General features: G+C 40.9%; 1 protein-coding gene across 1 annotated transcript in view; it reads right to left on the bottom strand.

Moving 5' to 3' along the window:
* Nucleotides 1–19,816, bottom strand: part of csmd2 (CUB and Sushi multiple domains 2) — a 250,294-nt gene that overhangs the window by 134,493 nt on the left and 95,985 nt on the right. Inside the window, exons 6-7 of the mRNA XM_069699145.1 lie at nucleotides 1,987–2,099; nucleotides 24–101 (exon numbers count right to left, since the gene is read on the bottom strand). Coding sequence (XP_069555246.1) covers nucleotides 24–101; nucleotides 1,987–2,099 — 191 coding nt within the window. The remainder of the gene's footprint in view (nucleotides 1–23; nucleotides 102–1,986; nucleotides 2,100–19,816) is intronic.

Here is a 19,816-nt window from a genome sequence, read left to right on the forward strand (position 1 = left end):
TTGATATAAAGTTTGTAACTTACACACTGATATCTTGTGGTGGTTGTCTTTGCTAGGCAACATCTTCACGCCTCGAGACTTGAGTTCAGTCATCTTCTTCACTGTAGGGGGAACATAGCAGAAAGATGTATAAAATAGCAGAATACATATATATGTACACCAGTGGCTAAATGTCTGCAGCATGGAACCATACATAATATAATCTGTACTATACAGCACTGCTTGCTGAAGTTATGTTCACATCAATTCTGACAGAGCAGTTGACAATGAAGTCCTGGTTGAAAAAGGAAAATTAGCTTTGTATGAAAGTAAAACTCAACTTTTTACATTGAAGGGATCTGCACATAAAACTGTTTTAAGTAAATCCATGAAAGTCATGAATTTGTTCACTCTGTGGAGGAGATCTCAACAATGTGCAATTTCTTTGTCATCTTGTGGAACAAAGGGTCCTGAGCAGAACTTCATTTTTCGATTAACAGGATCAGAAAGCCGGGAATATAAGAAGGACAAAAAAACACAAATTTCAATTGAATAAAACAAAAAAATGAAGTTTAAATTATTGAGTTTGGTGATAATTGCAGTGGGAAAAAAAAAGTAATCACTGCAAACTAAAAAGCTAATTTAAATGCATATTTATTCACTAATTTCAAAAACGCCATCAGCACTATCTGTACTCCCTTTCAAACTCATCCTATTTAATTACTTTGACGGTTTCTGACAATGGAACTTTACTTGTTTGGGAAATGTGTTTTTCATCCTTTGCTCTATTTCAGCTGCATTTGAATTCAAAGCTAATCTGAGTCATGTGTCAAAAAGTATGTTTATTATGTGTCTGGAGTAGAAATGACAAAAAATAAGTTATTTTTGGATTTGTTACCCCAATTACAAAAGTATAAAGAAAGGGAATTAGTAGGTTCTAGTGAGAAAACAAATACATTAGGTGCAGGGTTTGATGGGGTGTGGCTGCTTCCTGTTACACTGAAGAAGAAAAGAGAAAACAAAAGAAAAGAGTCTAAGATATGCAATCTCTTCATCACTCCAACAAGCTGCTGCTGTGAAATCCATGGGCTCTAATAATTAGAATGGCTAGTATGGAGCGGGGGATGGCAGAATTGGAGTCAGTGTTTAATCTAATTAAATAATTAGTCTCCCATTTCTCTCTGATCTTCCAAACATATTTATCTAACATTGAACCTGTAATCCCACAGGCTCACTAGCTATCTTTTCCATATTCTTCATCCATCTCTCTCGTTTTTTCCCTCTCTATTCTTTCTCTTTCACCAACTCTGACATTTGCAGAGGATGGATGGAGGTCAGATCCTTTGAGATCACCTTTTTTGTGGACAAACTAATCCTTTGTTCCTGCTCATCCCCTCTCAAAGGTGACCTCTGAACCGCTAAGAGTAACGGGACAGGAAATGGATGCATGGTCCAAAGAGAATTTTGTGTGTCTGTGTGTGGTTCTCTGCATGTAGGTGTTTGTGCAATTCTGTGGCACTCTAAATTATCCTGCAGTCTTGGTTTTTTTCTAAATTCTAAATGTCTTCTCCTATTCTGCCCAAATGTTTAAATTATTTTATTTGCTGTCTGCACATTTTCAGGGCTGGTAAAATATTGAAATGATATTCAGGGTTTAAATGTTTTTAACCTGATTTAATTTTAAACAAGGGACATGTTGTGATTCAAGACTGTAACTAGCTGATTTGTGTCTTCTTACCGGGTTCAACATATTGAGCAAATCTCAGGTGTAAAAAATAGAAAACGTTTATCATCTGGAGAGAGTTTAGTCTGCACTTGAGAATTGTTCTGTGGGTCTTTATAAATATAAGGACTGATACTTGGCGCAACCATGACTATTAAAATCAAATATCATGGATATCACACCTCTTTACAAAGCTGAACCTACCACCCAAAATAGTTGAGAATATCATCTGTGAATTATTACTGATAGTCACTTTAAAATATCAACATTTCTCTTCATCTTACCTTGGTACTGAGCGCTGAAACCTCTCAACTTGTGGTTGCCATCAGAGGTAAAGTGGAGGCGGAGCCAGTTCTTGCTGCTAATGATGGGCGAGGGAAGGTTGGGGCCAGTAAACCTGTAGACAGAGAAGAGTGCAATAGACTATTAGAATATTAAAGTTTACCTTTTCAAATGTGAAGGCAGCAGATTACAAATTGAAGAGCTCTAGCATACCCTGTATAACCATACATTATCTTAAGGTAGAAGGCCAGGTATACACCAATATCTGCAGCATCCGTGTCAGCACTGACACACTTCGATCGTACATGAACTCAGCTAGTGAGTCTGTTTATGTTAGTTATGTTGTTCACTCTGTCATGTCATTGTGTCACTACAAACTATGTGTAAGAAGGTAACCATATTAGGTATAATAAATTATACTACACATAATTCCTCTAGTCAAAACTTAAGCAAATGATTTTCTGTGAATAAAAATCTAGAACTAATTTCTCTCATATCTGTCATTCAAAGAAAGTAGCATTTATGCAATCCATTATATTTCCAATAAAATCCAGCTCAACGGCCCGACAGTATGTTGCAGAGGCTGGTAGAACCTGCCAGTCTTCCCGCTGACCATCTTGTTTATTTATGATAATTATACTAATGTTTCAAAATTAGTGCAGCCATGACTTAGAGATGTTAAATAGAACATCTTTAAGATCCATCAAAGGGAGGATGTGGTACTTAAAGGGAGCTGTAATGTTAACAGCTCTTAGCCAAACTATAGCCAATAAAGAATGGGACCAGGAAAGACCAGTGCTGACATTTGTAGGGAAACTTTACTCCTTTTACTGCAGTGGAAAAGCAAGAGTGAATCATACTTCACTAGCACTTACAGTAACTCCTGATCTGTATGCTTATGAGGGCAGGTGCTTACCAGGCACCGCTTCCTTTGTTAAAACCAAAGTCATTCAGGGACACATCATGTTTTATCTGGAGACTCACGAGGGCAAGCATGCACACACACTTCTACACACACACACACACACACACACACACACACACACACACACACACACACACACACACACACACACACACACACACACACACACACACACACACACACAGTATGTTCATCAATACACTGAGGCATACGTTCCAACAAGTGTGTGCATACATTTCAATTCCCCAACTGTAAATTCCAATTCCCCAACTGTGTCCACCTCATCTCACCAACCTCAATACATGCTAGAGTAGATAGATTTGGAGGTGCACCTCCACCCGGCTCACATTAAAACCAACGGAAAAGAAAAGAGAAAAGCCGAAAGAGAGCAAAGTTTTGATTAAATACTGAAATAAAACTACCAAAAAAAGACGGGCAAAGAAAGAGGAGACATATTTTGCAAGCTCATAACTACTCTTCTGTGAATGCAGCAGCATGTTTGTGTGCAGATGCAGCAGCAACAAAAGAACAAAACACTTCTAAGTATACAGATCCCACTGAAAAAGACAAGTATCTACTGGAAAGAGAGATTTGTTCTGTTCAGGGTGTTTAGCAGAGATGTGTGTCTGACAGAACTGCAGAACTCTCTTTGGATCAATTAAAGGCGTGTAGGTTTCTGTGTGTGGACAAATACGCCTTTATTTTGATGAAGACAGGCTCCCCTTTGTTCATAAAGTTAGCTATTGCTGCAGTGGGGCTCACCTTATTAGTTAAGCTGAACACAAACTCACCTTGAGGAGAAAGAAAAAAGAGATGGCATATAAAAATGTCAATGATTGGAGTTTTTTTTAGCCACGCTGCAAGAAGACAGCAAGAAAATGAAAATAAGTGTTAAAAAGCGAGTATGTCACTGAGTGTTCTTCCTGTACAGGACTGCTTTTTCATGTTGCTGTTATGGCGTCCCTTCCCTTGTATGTCAGTCAGTCTTAATACTTAATAAAGAGACCTCCAATAAAAAAAAAAAAGCTTCACTGACCAAACGGTCATGTTTGTGTCACAAAGGGTGACAGTTAAGGTCAAGGGTCAGGAGCGTGGTTGGACTGACCCCATTTTCTGAAGGCTAATCCTTATAATAATACCGTATGTGAAAGGCCTCAATAAAAAGACAGTGTGTGTGTAAAAGTATGTGGTGATCACACAGAGTATAAACTGTATGTACCTGCTGGTTACATTGCTGCTAAAGCTATCCACTTTGTTTATCTTCTATTTGCTTCAAACAAACTATTTTGCTGCTTCTGATAATGCAGAAGAAACTCACTGCCCATACACCGAAAGATATTAACCCCGGAGATAAAAAAAAAAAAAAAAAAAAAAAAAAAAACCTTACAGTGGCTTTTAAAAGCAACGGAATGAAGTGGGTTTAGTGTTTTTATTTTTTTATTTTTATCAAAGGTGTGTTTGGTATATGATGATAAGGAACAGGTAATAAAACATATAGCATTTATCTACCTTTTTTAAGTGCCTTCCATGCAGCTGTGGATAAAGCATTATAATGACTGCTGTCAATCACCTCTCCTCACTTAGACACTCGCTCATCTAAAACATAATGGATGGGTAAAACAAAGTAAGCCAAGAACATGCTATGCAGGGAATAACCCACATCAATTCAACCACATACACTCTCCATCCTTTTTTTAGCTCTGGATTCCGGCATAATTAAGTTATTTATCTGATCGGATTAGTATGTGTTCCGTCCTTTCAGATTGGCCTGGAGTCTGCATGCTATAAAGAAAATGAGAGGGGAAAAATGTGAAGCCATGTTATATGACACTGGCCTTGATTTACAACAGCAAGTACAAGACTGATAAAGTGAGTGTGCATGCCTCAGGGGATGCTTTATCCCTTTAGAGAAGGGGAGAAAGATAAAGTATCGGGGAGGCTCGTGTAGTGCCTGGCACATTTGGAGTGGCACTACCGGGAAGGTATCAAGAAGCGCCAAATCACCTCTGGCTCCAAGAGCTGGGTCCTCCTGAAACAATCTAGGTACTAGATCTTACACCATTAGATTACAGTGTATGATCCCACCAAAACCACATGCATACGCAAAGGCCTTCAAACACCAGCACCAGGATAATAATGCAAACAGGTCTGTTCTGCTGCACTTTGTCACAGCTTTGAACTGATTAGACAATTAATAAACATGGCATGAGGGATGAAACCACCACCATAATTGCCATTTTGTGACCCAATGTCACACCTGCTGTTCCCTGCTTCACCGTCTGCCTCTTTGTTTTTCTCAGAACCTTAAAGTTTTAGGTTGGAAGTGACCACAGGGAGCAACAACAAAGTCCTGAGCAGGCTCTATGGAGGTCTCATGAAGGGTAATGTGGCTACTTCCTCAGTTTCCTTTTCACGTCACCCTCTCGCTCTCTCCCTGTCTGGCTGGCCATATTAGATTTTATGTGGAATTGTCTTGAGAGTGCGGTGCTAAATAAGTTTCCATTTCCAGGCCCCAGAGCTCCTCAGTCTGAGTCAGGCTTTTGATGATTGTCCAGGAAATATATTTTGGGCAAGGCAAGGTGATAGAGGCAGCCAGTGGGGGCATGTGGTTAACTGCGGGGACTGAGCTGTGAACCATAAATCGAAACGCAGAGGTCCCTGAAAAACAGCAGGTTTCAGTGCAGCTCCTTTCAAACCATTCACATTCTTTATTTTACATTGTTATCAACACGTATACAAATCCAGATATGGTTAAATGGTTACACAAATATAAGCAACATCTAATTTCCAGTTATCTCAAAGTCAGATGAGCAAATTGCTGTTGCTTGGACTTGTATTTTCACGAATACATTAAGATTGAGGGTCTTAACAACATGCAAGACCAGTCGAATCCAATTACATAACACTAGAGCAGCACTTTCCATACTGATGTGATGTGACTTATTAAATTGTTAATGCCTTTCAGGATTTTGAACAAAGGTCATCGTTATCAGCAACCTTTCCCAGCAGAATGGGGCTTTTTTTTCTTTATGTTCAACGTTTCATGTCATCTGCTTTGTGTTCAAGGGGCAAGGTGTCAAATTACGCGATGCTTAATCAGCAGGGGGCGGAGATTGGGTGTTAAAGTTCACTAGCTCCACATTAGGATCAAACGCTTTTAAAGCACCTTTCAGTGGGTGAATTCATTGTCATATAGCATCTGATGACCATGCGTGCGTGTGCGTGTGTGTGTGTGTGTGTGTGTGTGTGTGTGTGTGTGTGTGTGGGCGTGGGTGTGTTTGCAGGTGCGTGGTGGGGGAGAGGGGGGTTCTCGGTGAAGAACGTTCCTATTAATTGCACCCTACTTAGGCAGATCAATCAGAGCTCTGCTCAGTATGCAGGTCTCGGTGCTTACAGCAGACCGGGGGTCACAGTGACTTTAAAGCCCAAACTTTCAGCATTTTAATGAGGCTATGTGAATTATAGCACAGGCCAGCTCATCCAGATGTAAATGCAGACACACACATGCCCACACTAGCGTGAGGAACCATTCACTGTAACAAACATGTGTGGAAGTATTAATAAATTCTCACTCTCTCTCATCCTCTCTAACACACACACACACACACACACACACACACACACACACACACACACACACACACACACACACACACACACACACACACACACACACACACACACACACACACACACACACACCCTTTTTGAGGTAAAATTAATCAGTGTGGAAGACCCTTAAGTCCAGATTGCTAGTATTAAAGCTCTGGCAGCAGAGCCGGAGCTGTGACCTTCAGATGTAACCGAGACCAGACATACACTGGGGATTTTAAATGAACTGCTGCGGCTCCAAACAACACACGACCATCAACAGTTTTCATTAATTTCTTCAAACAACAAACACCCAGGCAGTAAAGATCATCAACCTCACACTATAAGCTAAGGCCAAAGTGTAAAAGGGAGGCCTTCAGGGCAGTTCAGTCTTACTGGTGTGTGCTGTACTGGGCTGAAGCTCCAAGAGGGGGAAAAAAAAGAAGCATTGCAGGGGAGGATGAGACCTCTGACCAAGCCACAGTAAAACTGCAGACCCATCAGAGCCAACATGCCTACACTACCCGTAGACTTCCTGGTCCAACAGAGCCAATATGTCTGTTCTTCCTCGTCTCTCAGCCCTCATGTATTATTCATGGTAGACCTCTGGCCCCATCAGAAAGGCTTGTTAAATATTCTGAGGGATCCCTTTCTTCCTCTTCCCACAACTCATTTTCTGCCCTCACCGAACATATAATATGGACACTGATTGAAAGAAATGTCCTTTTGGGAAGAGCAACGCACCGGCCTTCATCTTTGCTCCCTTCCCCTTATTCTTATTTTTTGTTCTTTTTAACATTTCTTTAAGCCTTTCCGAAAGTTTCCTGCAAATAAACTCCTGTGTTGAAGTCATTTTATGAATTGATATACAGTTAATGTTGGGCATAACTCGACAGGTACAAGTGCTATTTGACCAAATATCTTGCAATTCATAACCAGTTATCAAACACACATTTTAAACGTCCTTTTTTTCCAAACACGGGGACGACACGTGGCCAAAAGTGTTTTGATTGAGAATGTACTCTTTGAAATACTCATGCAAATGAAAGCCTTACTGGCTATTCTGCCATGTTGTTATATATTTCCTTTACCAAAGAGAAATGTACAGCAGCCACACAAGCACAAATCTCAAGCCGGAACAGTGTGAATTGATTTTCCTCCCAAGGGCACGATCAAATGTCTGTCAGGGACATCAACATAATTTAAGTCATGGCAATTAGAAATTAAGTGTGGTGGGGGTCAGGTTCAAGTCATGTCAGCAGCAATTTTTAAGGATAACAGTTAGTTTTTGTGGTCAACTTGGACTGCAAAAATGACAGCTCACAATATCTTAAAAGAGCTGGTTGGGTCATTTAGTGTTTAGACTGCTGATTTTACCACAATTTTCTACACTTAACCCATAGTTTAAACCGATGACTTGTATGATAATAGGATTTTATTTTGCTTTTATTTGTTAAGTAATACCACTCGTACCATTTCATAGAATAGAACACGTTTTAATGCCAAAATATTCAAAAGTTTTACTTTCCAAAAACTCACCAGAGAAGACAGTGATCCCATTATTTCACCCACCAAGTAAATTTTGAGAATAAAAACTTAATCAGCTTCTTGAAGCATGACCTTTCCGTTGCTTAAAACTGTGATGGCAACTCTGAGATATTTTCCGAACAGTCAAGAGACAAGAATATAAAATAGAGCAAAATATATAAACTCAATTCAAGCCAGTAAAGAAATTTAGCGCCACTTGTTTCACAATTGATCGCGACATCAATGTGATTTATTTTTCTTGCTCAAAAAGTCAAGGTGGATGAATGCAAAGTCACAGAGAGCTATTGAATGGACTGTGGAGCGGTTCTGATGAGGAAACCATACAGAGTGTAATGGCTTTAGATTATTGAATGTTTGACTTCAACAAAATGACCCACAGAGGCACAAATTACTTGTTTGACTAAGATGAAGCCAAATACAAATTCAGACTTTGTCAAACTAGCGGCTCTTTTCTCATTTTCTTCCATCTTGTTTAATTTCTGTCAAATCCAGCTGACAGGACACTTTGCCATCATCGCCAAGGAAGGTTGCTGAAGACACAAGCACACACACACATATACACAAACCGCCAATTGTATCGCACCACTCAAAACGATATGTGTGCACTTCCCCGATTGGTACAATCATCTGCGGGCAGTATTGGATCTGTGGTTAACGGGAGAAAAAACAAATGAGTTTCCAAGGTCACTTTTAAAAGCGGCACTGATAATTGAGTTCTCCCTGTAGATCTATCAAACACAACAATAAACAAATGCCAATAATATCCCTAGGCCGATCACAGGAGCATTATCCGTGTCTGCTACAGGAGGCTTGAGGAGAAATATATATAGAGAGAAAGAGGTGACAAAGCAGCCATCATGGCGTGGCAGAGGAAAGCTGGTAAACAGACATTGAACAAATCATTCCCAAAGTTGTGACTGCATTTAATATTTATGATTCAAACATCATACCTCCCACTACCATTAAAGCTCCCTCACTGATTCTGACAGCAGCACGTCCAATGTTCAACTACAGGAGTTTCTGTTCTCGCTCACCTGGTAAGTCACGCTCTGTGAAGTGTAAAAAACACAATGTGTAAAAACGACAAGTCGTGGCCCGAGAGGAAACTGAAAACATCTTATCACTGTGGCGTTTCTTCAGATTTCGCTAATATCAAAAACCCAAGATTCAATATCAGATGTCAGTTTGAGATGGACGTAAACCGCATGCTATGCTGGACAGTTATTCTCCCTCCACTCGACTCCGGTATCTCTCTCCCTCACTGGTTGTTTCCCTTTGCGGTTTGTGTATATGAGCTGGTAGTAATTTCAAAGTGAGTCTGAAATGACGCAGGATGTGAGGAGACAGGTGAAACCATGCTAATGATATTGAACCTGGCAACACTGTCAAATCCCCCAAACACGCTCGGCACATCGCATTCCCCTGATACCACGGCATCCTGAAATAACTACATTGTTATGTTAGCAGAAAAGCATCGGAAGGGGGGTTTGTGTGCATCTCTATTGGTATTTATTTGTGCATGTGGAAGGAATGTACTGTATGTTTCTGGGTGCCTTTATCAGGCTAATAATCATGTAGGCACAATAAAGCACTCAAGATTCATCATATCCCTTGTTTAGGATTATAACTTAACACCATTCAGCCTATTTGTAATTAACATTTTTAAACATTTTAATCCGTCTTGTTCTTTAGGTCCCAAACCATCCACAATTTAGCTTCACTGATGGTGGTTCCTTTTGCAGTTCTACCAGTAAATGCTACTGCATACAGTATGCTCAAATCACTGCTGTTGGTTTCAGTGAATACCTATTATATATAATGTTTTATTATTATGTTTGTGGTTCATGTGGGTATTAAATTCATGCATTATTAAACAGCAGCCAAGTAGTGATAGCAACTTACCGGCAATCATGAAGCTAAATAGCATATAAACCTGTATTGCTTTGCAATGTTTTTATAATGAAGGCATTGAATAGTGCACAGTCACAATTCCGACCTTGAAAGACAACGCCCCAAGGCTCCCACATAGTAAAGGGTAGCACAGTGCATATGGTACATATGTAAAGGCCAACATAACATAAACCATACAGCAGGTTGATTAACTACAATAATGGCCATTAAATTGCATCTACATGTATTTTGAAGGGCAATTTGTGAGGAACTTAATGGTTAAGAAAGGCAGTTGTTCTCCTATTTTAGGGTTAAACAACACCATAAGCCATTTCTTACACAACCGTCTGCTACAATACATGCTACGCCATGCCTATGCGTATAAATCTTTTTTTTAATTCAGTGGCAACTCTCCACTCACTTCAGTTTTACTCTACATCACCGACTCCAAAATAGGACTAGTACTTTAGCTCTTATATCTCCTGCAGTGGTCTGCTTATCTTTTGTGATTCCTTACTCAATTCCCACTGAATTACTTATTGTGGAAGCTTTTCAGATGCGTTCTAAAGAGGCTGTAAGACAGCAGCAGCAACAAAATAAATAAATAAATAAAAAATAAGGCTAAGTTGTACACACAGGTTGGAGTTGTCAATAGCACTAACATGGAAGCATTGCTGTTTTTGTCAAGTTCACTTTTTGTGCTGGCACCCGCATGCTCAGCCCGGCACCTGAGTGGAGCTACCGAGGTTGCAAACATGCAGATAAGCTGGTTCAGCGCAGCCTTTGTGGAAATAAATTGTCCTCACAGTACCACATACTCAGGTCACTGCTCATCACAAAAAAAAACACATGCAGCAATTAAAACACCAGGTGAGGTCTCCAAAAGCAAGGCACTTTCATTAATGTTGAATTGTGAGTTTGTTGTTGTAATCTAATCCATCCAAGGCACTTTTAAAGACTTATTCTCCTCCATTTTAGTCTGATTGAATGGCTCATCATTAACGATACATCTGTATCATCGGTCATCACTCCTTCTAAGCAATCATGGAACATAATGTTTGGTCTCTAATTTAAGGGATGCGCTATGCATTTTTTAAGTAGGAAAAAACTGAAATTTAAAATTGTTCAAATTAATTGTACTACAAGGTAGCCTAGTTTATGAGAACGATCATCCCTCTCAGCCGTTGTTTCCCTTTGTTCTGTACTGCACAAGAGTCATGGCAGTACATTTAGTACCCAATTTTACAAAATTCTGTCAATATGCACATCCACTACATTTTTGATTTAATCAAAATTATTCAACCCCATTCAACTGCAAGACATTTCAATTTGAAAAAATGATTGGGTCACACAACTGTCTGAGGTCCTGCAGTCACTGAGTGGTGACAAGATGCTTCTCACATGCTTGCACAGCTGCCAAACTAGCATCTACCAATAGCTTGCAGGTGAGGTGTTTAGAGAACATTAGTAAATTGTAGCTACAGAAAATAACCATGGCTTCATTGCCACATATAATAATAGTGTGGTACAAAAAATAACCTGGGATTCACTCTCCCCTACTAAACTGCATGAGTCCCTGTATACACATTGGTGACACACTGTAACAACCACTACCACAAGGAAATGATCAACCTGTGTGGAACAGAGACCTCTCAGTATTGTCTCAAACATGTATTATCAAGGTTATCCATAGCCTACTTGCTGAAATGTTATTATCATAAATGATGTTCTTATATCATAAACAATCAAATCTACAATGAACATCACTATTGCAGATGTTATGTATAATAAATCACCAAAATGATGTAGAGCTAAGTGGGCCAGTGGGAGAAAACTAAACATTAACTGACTATGGAAAAACATTTTGCACTGAATTTTACATGGCATCATTTCTAACCAATGGTTATAAAATATCCATTGAACTCAGACTTTTCATAATCCTATTTTACTGGCTGGGTCCCACTAGTCAGTGAAGCTTCACCTTAAAAGCCTTGGCATGATTGTTCAGTAAAACTAAGGCATGAAGACAAATAGTAAATCCAAATGTTACTCTGTATTGATCATGGAGCAAAGCCACCATGAATAAAGATGCATAAGAAAATCCAAGCCACAGATGTTTGAACGTTTGGCCTTTTGGCATGGTACAGAGTACAACCTGAGCTTGTAAAGGTCCGCCCGTCAAAGTGCTGTTCTTATTGATGCACAATCTATTTCAATCAATAACTTCAGCCTTATGTGTAATGCCAACAGCCTGGAAAGCTTGGATTGCTTCCTCGAATCTCACTTCACGCTCTTCTAATTTCTATTACCCTCTGATTGTAATTATGCTTACTTAAACCCAAAGGAAGTGCTGAAGAGGCCAATTGTCTCAACTTGTCATTGAACTAAATTTCCACCCTGATTGTTACACCACAAGTTGTCGCATGGCTGTCTGCTTTTTGTGGTACTGAGTCACTCAGACAAGCTGATAAAAAAAAAAAGATAATGGATGAACCCCAGATGGACAGCTGGTGTCCCAGTTTCTCCTGACTTTCATCTCATCAAGACTCATCTTTCCAATGTGGCATTGCTCACTCAGTGTTCAACCGTACATTGCTCACTCAGTGTTCAACCGTAGTACTTCTCTTTCTCACTGCGTCTTTAGAAAGTACAGGCTTGTCAGATCATGTACCAACTCACCCAAGTTGTGAGGAAAGATGAGAGATTTCAGTGACAGAAGACTAAAGGCAAACGTGGGAGAAAAATGGCTTTAAAAAAATGTCCCCTTGTGGGATTAATAAAGTAACTATCTAGGTTAGGTTAGGTAGTTATTTTATTAATCCCCGAGGGGACATTTTGTTTTCGCTAAAGCAGCATACAGAAAGCAATAAGATAATAATAGAAAGCAATAAAATAGCATTACAAAATATGAAATATAAAATATAAAATGCACAGTATATACAGTACAGTATATATATATATATAATATACAAACAACCAAGAAACACAGACAACAGTATTATTGTTGGGTGATGGATTTTGCCAGAGGTGAGTTATTGTACAGTCTTATTGCAGTGGGCAGGAATGATCTCCTGTATCTGTCCTTGTGACAGCAGAGCTGGAGGAGTCTTTTGGAGAAAGTGCTCTGCTGTCCCTGCAGCGGGTGGTTGAGAGGGTGGTCAGGATTATCCAATATGGATAATAGTTTGTTCAGCGTCCTCCTCTCCACCACCTTTTCCAGGCTGTCCAGTTTGTAGCCAATGATGGAGCCGGCCTTCTTAACCAGTTTGTTAAGTCTGTTGGTGTCACCGGCTCCAATGCCCCCCCCCCCTCCCCCTCTACCTCTCTCCCCCAGCAGACCACAGCGAAGTACAATGCACTGGCCACAACAGACTGGTAGAACATCTCCAACATCTTGCTGCACACATTGAAGGATCGAAGTTTCCTGAAGAAAAAGAGTCGACTCATCCCCTTCTTGTAGACAGCGTTGATGTTGGTCTTCCAGTTCAGTCTGTTGTCAATGGACACACCCAGGTACTTGTACTCCTCAACCATGTCCACCTCCTCTCCCAGAACTCTCAGCGGTTGTGGAGCCGTCGTCTTCCTCCTGAAGTCGACCACCACCTCCCTGGTCTTGGCCACGTTCAGGAGCAGGTGATTTCTTCCCGCCCACTCCACAAAGTCCTCCACTACTGCCCTGTACTTGTCCTCCCGTCCATCCCTTATACACCCAACCACTGCAGAGTCATCAGAGAACTTCTGCAGATGGCAGGACTCTGAGTTGTACTGGAAGTCAGTTGTGTATAAGGTGAACAGGAAGGGAGACAGAACAGTTCCCTGAGGAGCTCCAATACCACTGACCACCGTATCAGACAGCACACTGCCCAGACAGACAAACTGTGGTCTGCCTGTCAGGTAGTCAGTGATCCAGGAGACGGTGGACGCGTCCACCCCCACCACCCGCAGCTTCTCATTCAGTAGTAGTGGTTGGATGGTGTTAAATGCACTGGAGAAATCAAAGAAAGTGATTCTCACAGAGTCACCAGTACCATCCAGGTGAGACTGAGCTCGTTGCAGCAGGTAGATGATGGCGTCGTCCACTCCCACATGAGGCTGGTAGGCAAATTGCAGAGGGTCCAGAGAAGATTTCACCAGCGGCCTGAGGTGGGCCAAGACCAGCCTCTCCAGCACCTTCATCACATGAGATGTGAGGGCAACCAGTCGGTAGTCGTTGAGGCCAGATGGAGTTGTCTTCTTCGGTACAGGAACCAGGCGCGACATCTTCCACAGCACCAGGACTTCCTCCTGCTTCAGGCTCAGGTTAAAGAGGTGTTGTAGGACCTCAGCCAGCTGGACGGTGCAGGTCTTCAGGACCCTGGGGCTGATGCCGTCAGGTCCTGCAGCCTTGCGCTGGTGGATTCTCTCCAGCTGTCTCCTAACCTGGCCAGTCGTCACAGAGGGGGGGGTGTCATGGTGTCGATGGAGGAAGAGCCCTTTGAGATTGAGGGCTCTATGCAGCTCACCAGGGGGGGCAGAGGGGGGAGGGGGGGAGGCAACAGAGGTGTTTGGGAGGTGTAAGGTGTGGAGGAGACAGATGAGGGTGGTGAACTAAACCTGTTGAAGAAACAGTTTAGCTCATTGGACCTCTCCAGGGAGCCCCCTGGTTGTCTCTTTCTCCCCTTGAACCCAGTCTATCTTAAAGTGGAAGAAACGAGAGGGATGAGTAGCTTCCAGAGAATACGGAGAATGAGTCATCCAAGCACCAAGAACCGCCAAACCTCAACCACATCCTCTACTGCCAGTGCCTCCCCTTTTGCATTGTTCTTCCTATTGTCCACCCACTGTATTTTTTCCCCTAGGAGCTCCATGTATTTGTTTTCTTTTAATTAGTTTGAAGGTCGCTGACGAAGCCATTCTATTGTGCACCCATTCAAGGGTTATTCCATATGCCTGAACTGAAATGGATGGGATGCAGAAAAAGATAGAGAAGGCCTTTTATTCCAGCATTGTGTTCACTGGCCCTTTGTCTGGTTTTCAGAGATTAGGGTTTGTTCTCTCTCTTTTACGATCGCTTCATGTAATCCCTCCCTCTGTTTTACTCCACTGCTCCATGCCTACTTTTGGGACAATATGCAATGCAAATAGAGGCCATATTCAGCGTTATCTAGTGTGTCTTTCAGAGTTACAAGAAAGGAAAGATGAGAATGATATGCTAGTGAAGAGTTGTATGTCCTATATTTAGAGGCTGTAAACAATTTAGTGCGAGCATCATATATGTAGACAGACTATATGGTGACAGACTGTCTGAGTTGGATAAGACAGGTGGATTGATGGTAAAGGCCAATTCCAAACCCAGATGGTTGGCACTGCTGATAAAACTGATGGTGAAATGGAAGCATTCAAACAACCATTGTGGGCTGGCAGGTGAACAGAAAGTGAGTTTTGATGACAGCATCTTTAACCAGCTGCCTCGGATATCTGCTAAAGTCAAGTTAAGAAAACTGATTAAGGTGTACACATGCATTCACACCTGTACGCAAGCAGGTGTTCTCAAGCAAATTTACCCACATAAATGCACAAACACATGATGCATTAAACAGGATATGTGCAGACAAGTCCAGATGTTCAATCAAATGTAGCATGGTACTTATTAGCATGAAATATTGTCCAACAATATAAAAAAAAAAACCGCACAAAGTTATGTATACCCCACTCCCAACTCACTTCAATTTGGACTTGTGGGTGTGTTTTGGTCTCAAGCTGTTCAAGGCAATCTTTGATCCTCCTTCCACATGTTACACTAAACTTCAAACAGGCCAGGTAGAATTAAGCCTTTAAGTTATCTGGGCAAACTGGAAGTGGGCCAAGTTCTCCTCCATTATACAAGCCGGAGTGGAGATATTCACCCTGGCTGATAGGGCCTGATCCCTTTTTCCATTAGCTGTTATTGGTCTTCCAGTCTAAAAAGCATTTGAGGGAGATAACATGCACTCATGTATACTTTTTATGGCTGTGTTCTTTATTCAGCTTTAAGGTATTAATCTAGTTCATGTGTTTCTGCTTTATTTTCTTTTATCATTGTGCCTGATGTTCAAAAAAGGATATTGCAAGTAAATATTAGCACCATCAATCAAGTAGAGAAAGGATTGGGAAACACCTCGAGTTTGAAGAAAAGAGTTATCTCTTATACATCACGCATGGATGTGACCAATTTGTCATACAAACTGCCATCCAATTAAAATAGGACTCTCCATCTGCTTCTTCCTGAGTCAGCGCTGACCCCCCCACCCCACCCCACCCCACCCCACCCCCACCCCTCGTTCACCTTAGCCATGATATATCCACTGTGTATGCTTCCTGCAGGTGGGTGTAACGGTACAAATGATAAAAAGCATCCATTAACAACCTGAGTTTATATGAACAAAAGAGAAATTTGCCGCGCCACATTACACAGATTGCACTCAGACGGCCAGTAAATATTAAAAGTTATGTCGTACGACTAAACTATAAAAAGCTTTTTGATTATTAGCACAGGCCTTTGGAGCAAAAACAGAACTATACACTGACTACAAAAGGTTTTTTCAGGCTGCGTTACAGCTCTTCTGCTGTTCTCGCCTGGTTAAATATAGTTCTGGATGAGGTAATAGTAATTTCTTGCACAGAAAGCTGAGGCAAAACTTCAAACGTGGGTCACTGTGCCTCTCATGTCATTTTCTTGGTAACATTAACATTCATCTCCACCAGTCTCATGATGAAAAATAAATAGATGTATACATATTTTGCTCAGGGTGAACATTTTTGAAATTGCAGTTCAGCTGAGGACAGGTGTGTAATTTCCAACCTTGCAGTGATTTAAAGCAAATAGATAAAGCTGCACAGTCAGCCTTTAATGCTGCCTTTCAATGTTACTCTTTTATTTTTTTCAAAAATGAATTACCCACTCAAAGATAAGCTCTACACACCTGATCACACATTACAGCCACCGCATTTAAGAGGTAAACATAAGGGGTTTATGCAAGGTAAAAAATTCAAACGCTACAAAAATGATAGAATATATAGATGAGGTATCTGAATCCTGTTTTAAGGCTGCAAACACCAACACTAGATACACAAACTGGAAAAAGAAGAAAAATAAATGCCTCATTGTTCTTTCTCATTGACAAACTCTACTTATGAGCTAAACAATTATTGATGTTCCCAACTGCAATCGATTGTTTAAAAGTAAGTAAAAACTACTGAGCGAAGAACACAGGCTTCATCCCTCTGGGCTTGTTTCTCACTTCAGGCAGATTTTTTTTTTTTCCCCCACTGGTTTGGTTTGCTGCTGATGTTAACTGCAGTGCATGTGTATGTGTATAAAGATGTGTGTGTATGTACACTGTCTATGTGCTGCATGTCTCTACTTTTAGCCAACCTCAGAGGGAAACATAATGCTCTTTCGCTGTCACTGACAAAGTTAGTTCATTCTGTAGGATATATATATACATGTAAAAATCTGGGTCCATGGAGGACATTGCAGTGGTTGCAGGATGTGGGCAGACACATCATCCCCATCCTCATTCCCTCACTGTGTGGATTAATGAAGCCTTAATAGCCCATGTCATTGGGCTGGGTGGTCACTGACTAGACTGAAACACCCTGGAGATTCTTCCATAATAATGTACTGTATGCCATTACACAGACATAGAGCAGGGAGGAAGCACAGTAAGCTGATAGCATACAAGTGCTATTCTGTTCTGTCCCTATGGAACTGTCGATTCAAAGGTGATGTGTGTCAATCCAAGAGGACATTTTAAAGGTTTGCCTCGTCACCCTTGAATTCCATCTGCATCCGAAGCTGCTAACATAACGACACTCCAAAAGGTGTAAACATGCCTTCATTTCAAAACAATTACCCCAGAGTCATTAGAGTGAAAAAACACAAATCATCCCTTTGACATGTACAGTATGCCCACGCATAATCACACAAACCACAGTACACACATACACACTCATCAATGAATGAGAACCTGAGACACGAATGTATGGAAACGCCCTCAAAGGCAGACACTAAGACAAACACACTCTGTGGCAGCTCTAACTCTGTTAAATGACTGGTATTAATCACCTTTCTCTGTCTATGTGGTGATCATGAACACATTAATCAGCAGCGCGTCTGCCAGCTGGAAGCAAATGTGCCGGGCTGAACATGAAATGGAGAAGAATGAGGGAGAGGTGAGAGATGAGAGAAAAACACTGCAGGGGATAATATTCAGGGTTTTCTTTTCTGTAACAGCAAGAAAAAGTTCAAGTCACTCTGGGTGGAAAAAGCAAAGATGGTGAGGAGTGTAATTTTTTTAAATTTTATACACTTTATTAATCCCAGAGGGGAAATTTCTTCACTACAGTAGGGGGGCTCTCAGGGGGGAGATGCTGCAGCAGGCTGCCACTAGCGCGGCGCCAGGTAACCTGACCTGAGGTGCATGTTTTTGGATGATGGGAGGAAGCCGGAGAACCCGGAGAGAACCCACGCAAGCACAGGGAGAACATGCAAACTCCGCACAGAAAGGCCCAGGACCGGATTGGAACCCGGAACCTTTTTTGCTGTGAGGTGACAGTGCTAACCACTGCACCACCGTGCCGCCCAAAGGCACATTATTCTTCATTATTCTGAGTAGTATACACAAACTTCTGTAGCCCTCAGTAGCACTTGTATTTTGAATGCTCACAAATCAAAATGTCGTCCTGCTGGAAAATATCCAGACCTCTCCTTCTCAGGACTGTGGAAGGGTTTTTGGTGAGGATTCAACATAATACAGCTTTCCGCAATCACAACTTGCAGAAGTACAGTTTACACACCGCAGTTAGATTCAGACACTCTTAGTTTTTAAAGTGGTAGATCCTTGTCTTTATATACAGTAATTCCACTGGATAATAAAAGCCTCGATACAAATGCCCTTATAAAAATTAAGAAGAAATGTATAGGCTTGCTGTGTCGTGGCAAAACCCTTCAGATGAGCCAGAAGTCTCCAGGTTCTTCCAAAAATATATATTATTGACCAACTGATAGAGTTTATTAACAAATTAAAACAAAGTGAACCAAAAAGCAGACTGGCAGAGTTCAATGCAAGGGATATTTACTCTATATCAAAAGACAAGGCAGAAACATGGGTGCTGTTCCATGGAAAAGCACCCATTACACAGTCTCCAGGGACCCGACTTGTACACCTAAACCAATCACGCTTGTGTGTACAGCTTCACATTCACTCTATTTTTTTTATTTAATTATTTTCTGAAATTTCCCATCATTGTTGACATCCTAAAATGTCGGCCCTGAGTTCTTCGCACAGAGTTGCACCTACACTACATTCAGTACATGCCACCAATGTTTTCTGGACTTTGTTTTAGGGACACAGTGGAGATGAGAAGTACATTTGAATTGCTTTTAATTCCAAAATAAACACTATTAAACTTTAAAGAAATGATATTGAAAAAAGTTATTTGAATCACCAATCAATTTAACAATGTCCATAACTCAGAGAAGTAAGATTAAAAAAAAAAAAGGTTTATAGTCCCTTTTAAGTTTATTTAACCCTTTATTACACCTTGATCACACTTTTCTACTGATAACTGTTATAAGATTCTATACCACAGCTGTTAACGTATTTCATGTTATAAAGTGATATTTAGATGCACACAGCATCGATGCAAATATGCCAACATAAGCAGAAGCATCCCAAAACCCTAAAAGTGAAGCAAAGACATGTCTGCTTTGGTAGCAAATGTTTCAACGTGACTGAAAATGTATGAATGTTTGAAGTTGGGTGACTACGAGTGTAGAGAGGTATGACAACTCTGACTCAAATCCCCTTTCAAGACATAGGTAGTAAGTCAGTCCTATTCATGTGCACTAACGCATC

The sequence above is a fragment of the Brachyistius frenatus genome, unplaced genomic scaffold (assembly GCF_029030835.1).
Source record: "Brachyistius frenatus isolate BFR_SWC_R1_liver_20210118 unplaced genomic scaffold, ASM2903083v1 Contig_2, whole genome shotgun sequence".
NCBI lineage: Eukaryota > Metazoa > Chordata > Actinopteri > Embiotocidae > Brachyistius > Brachyistius frenatus.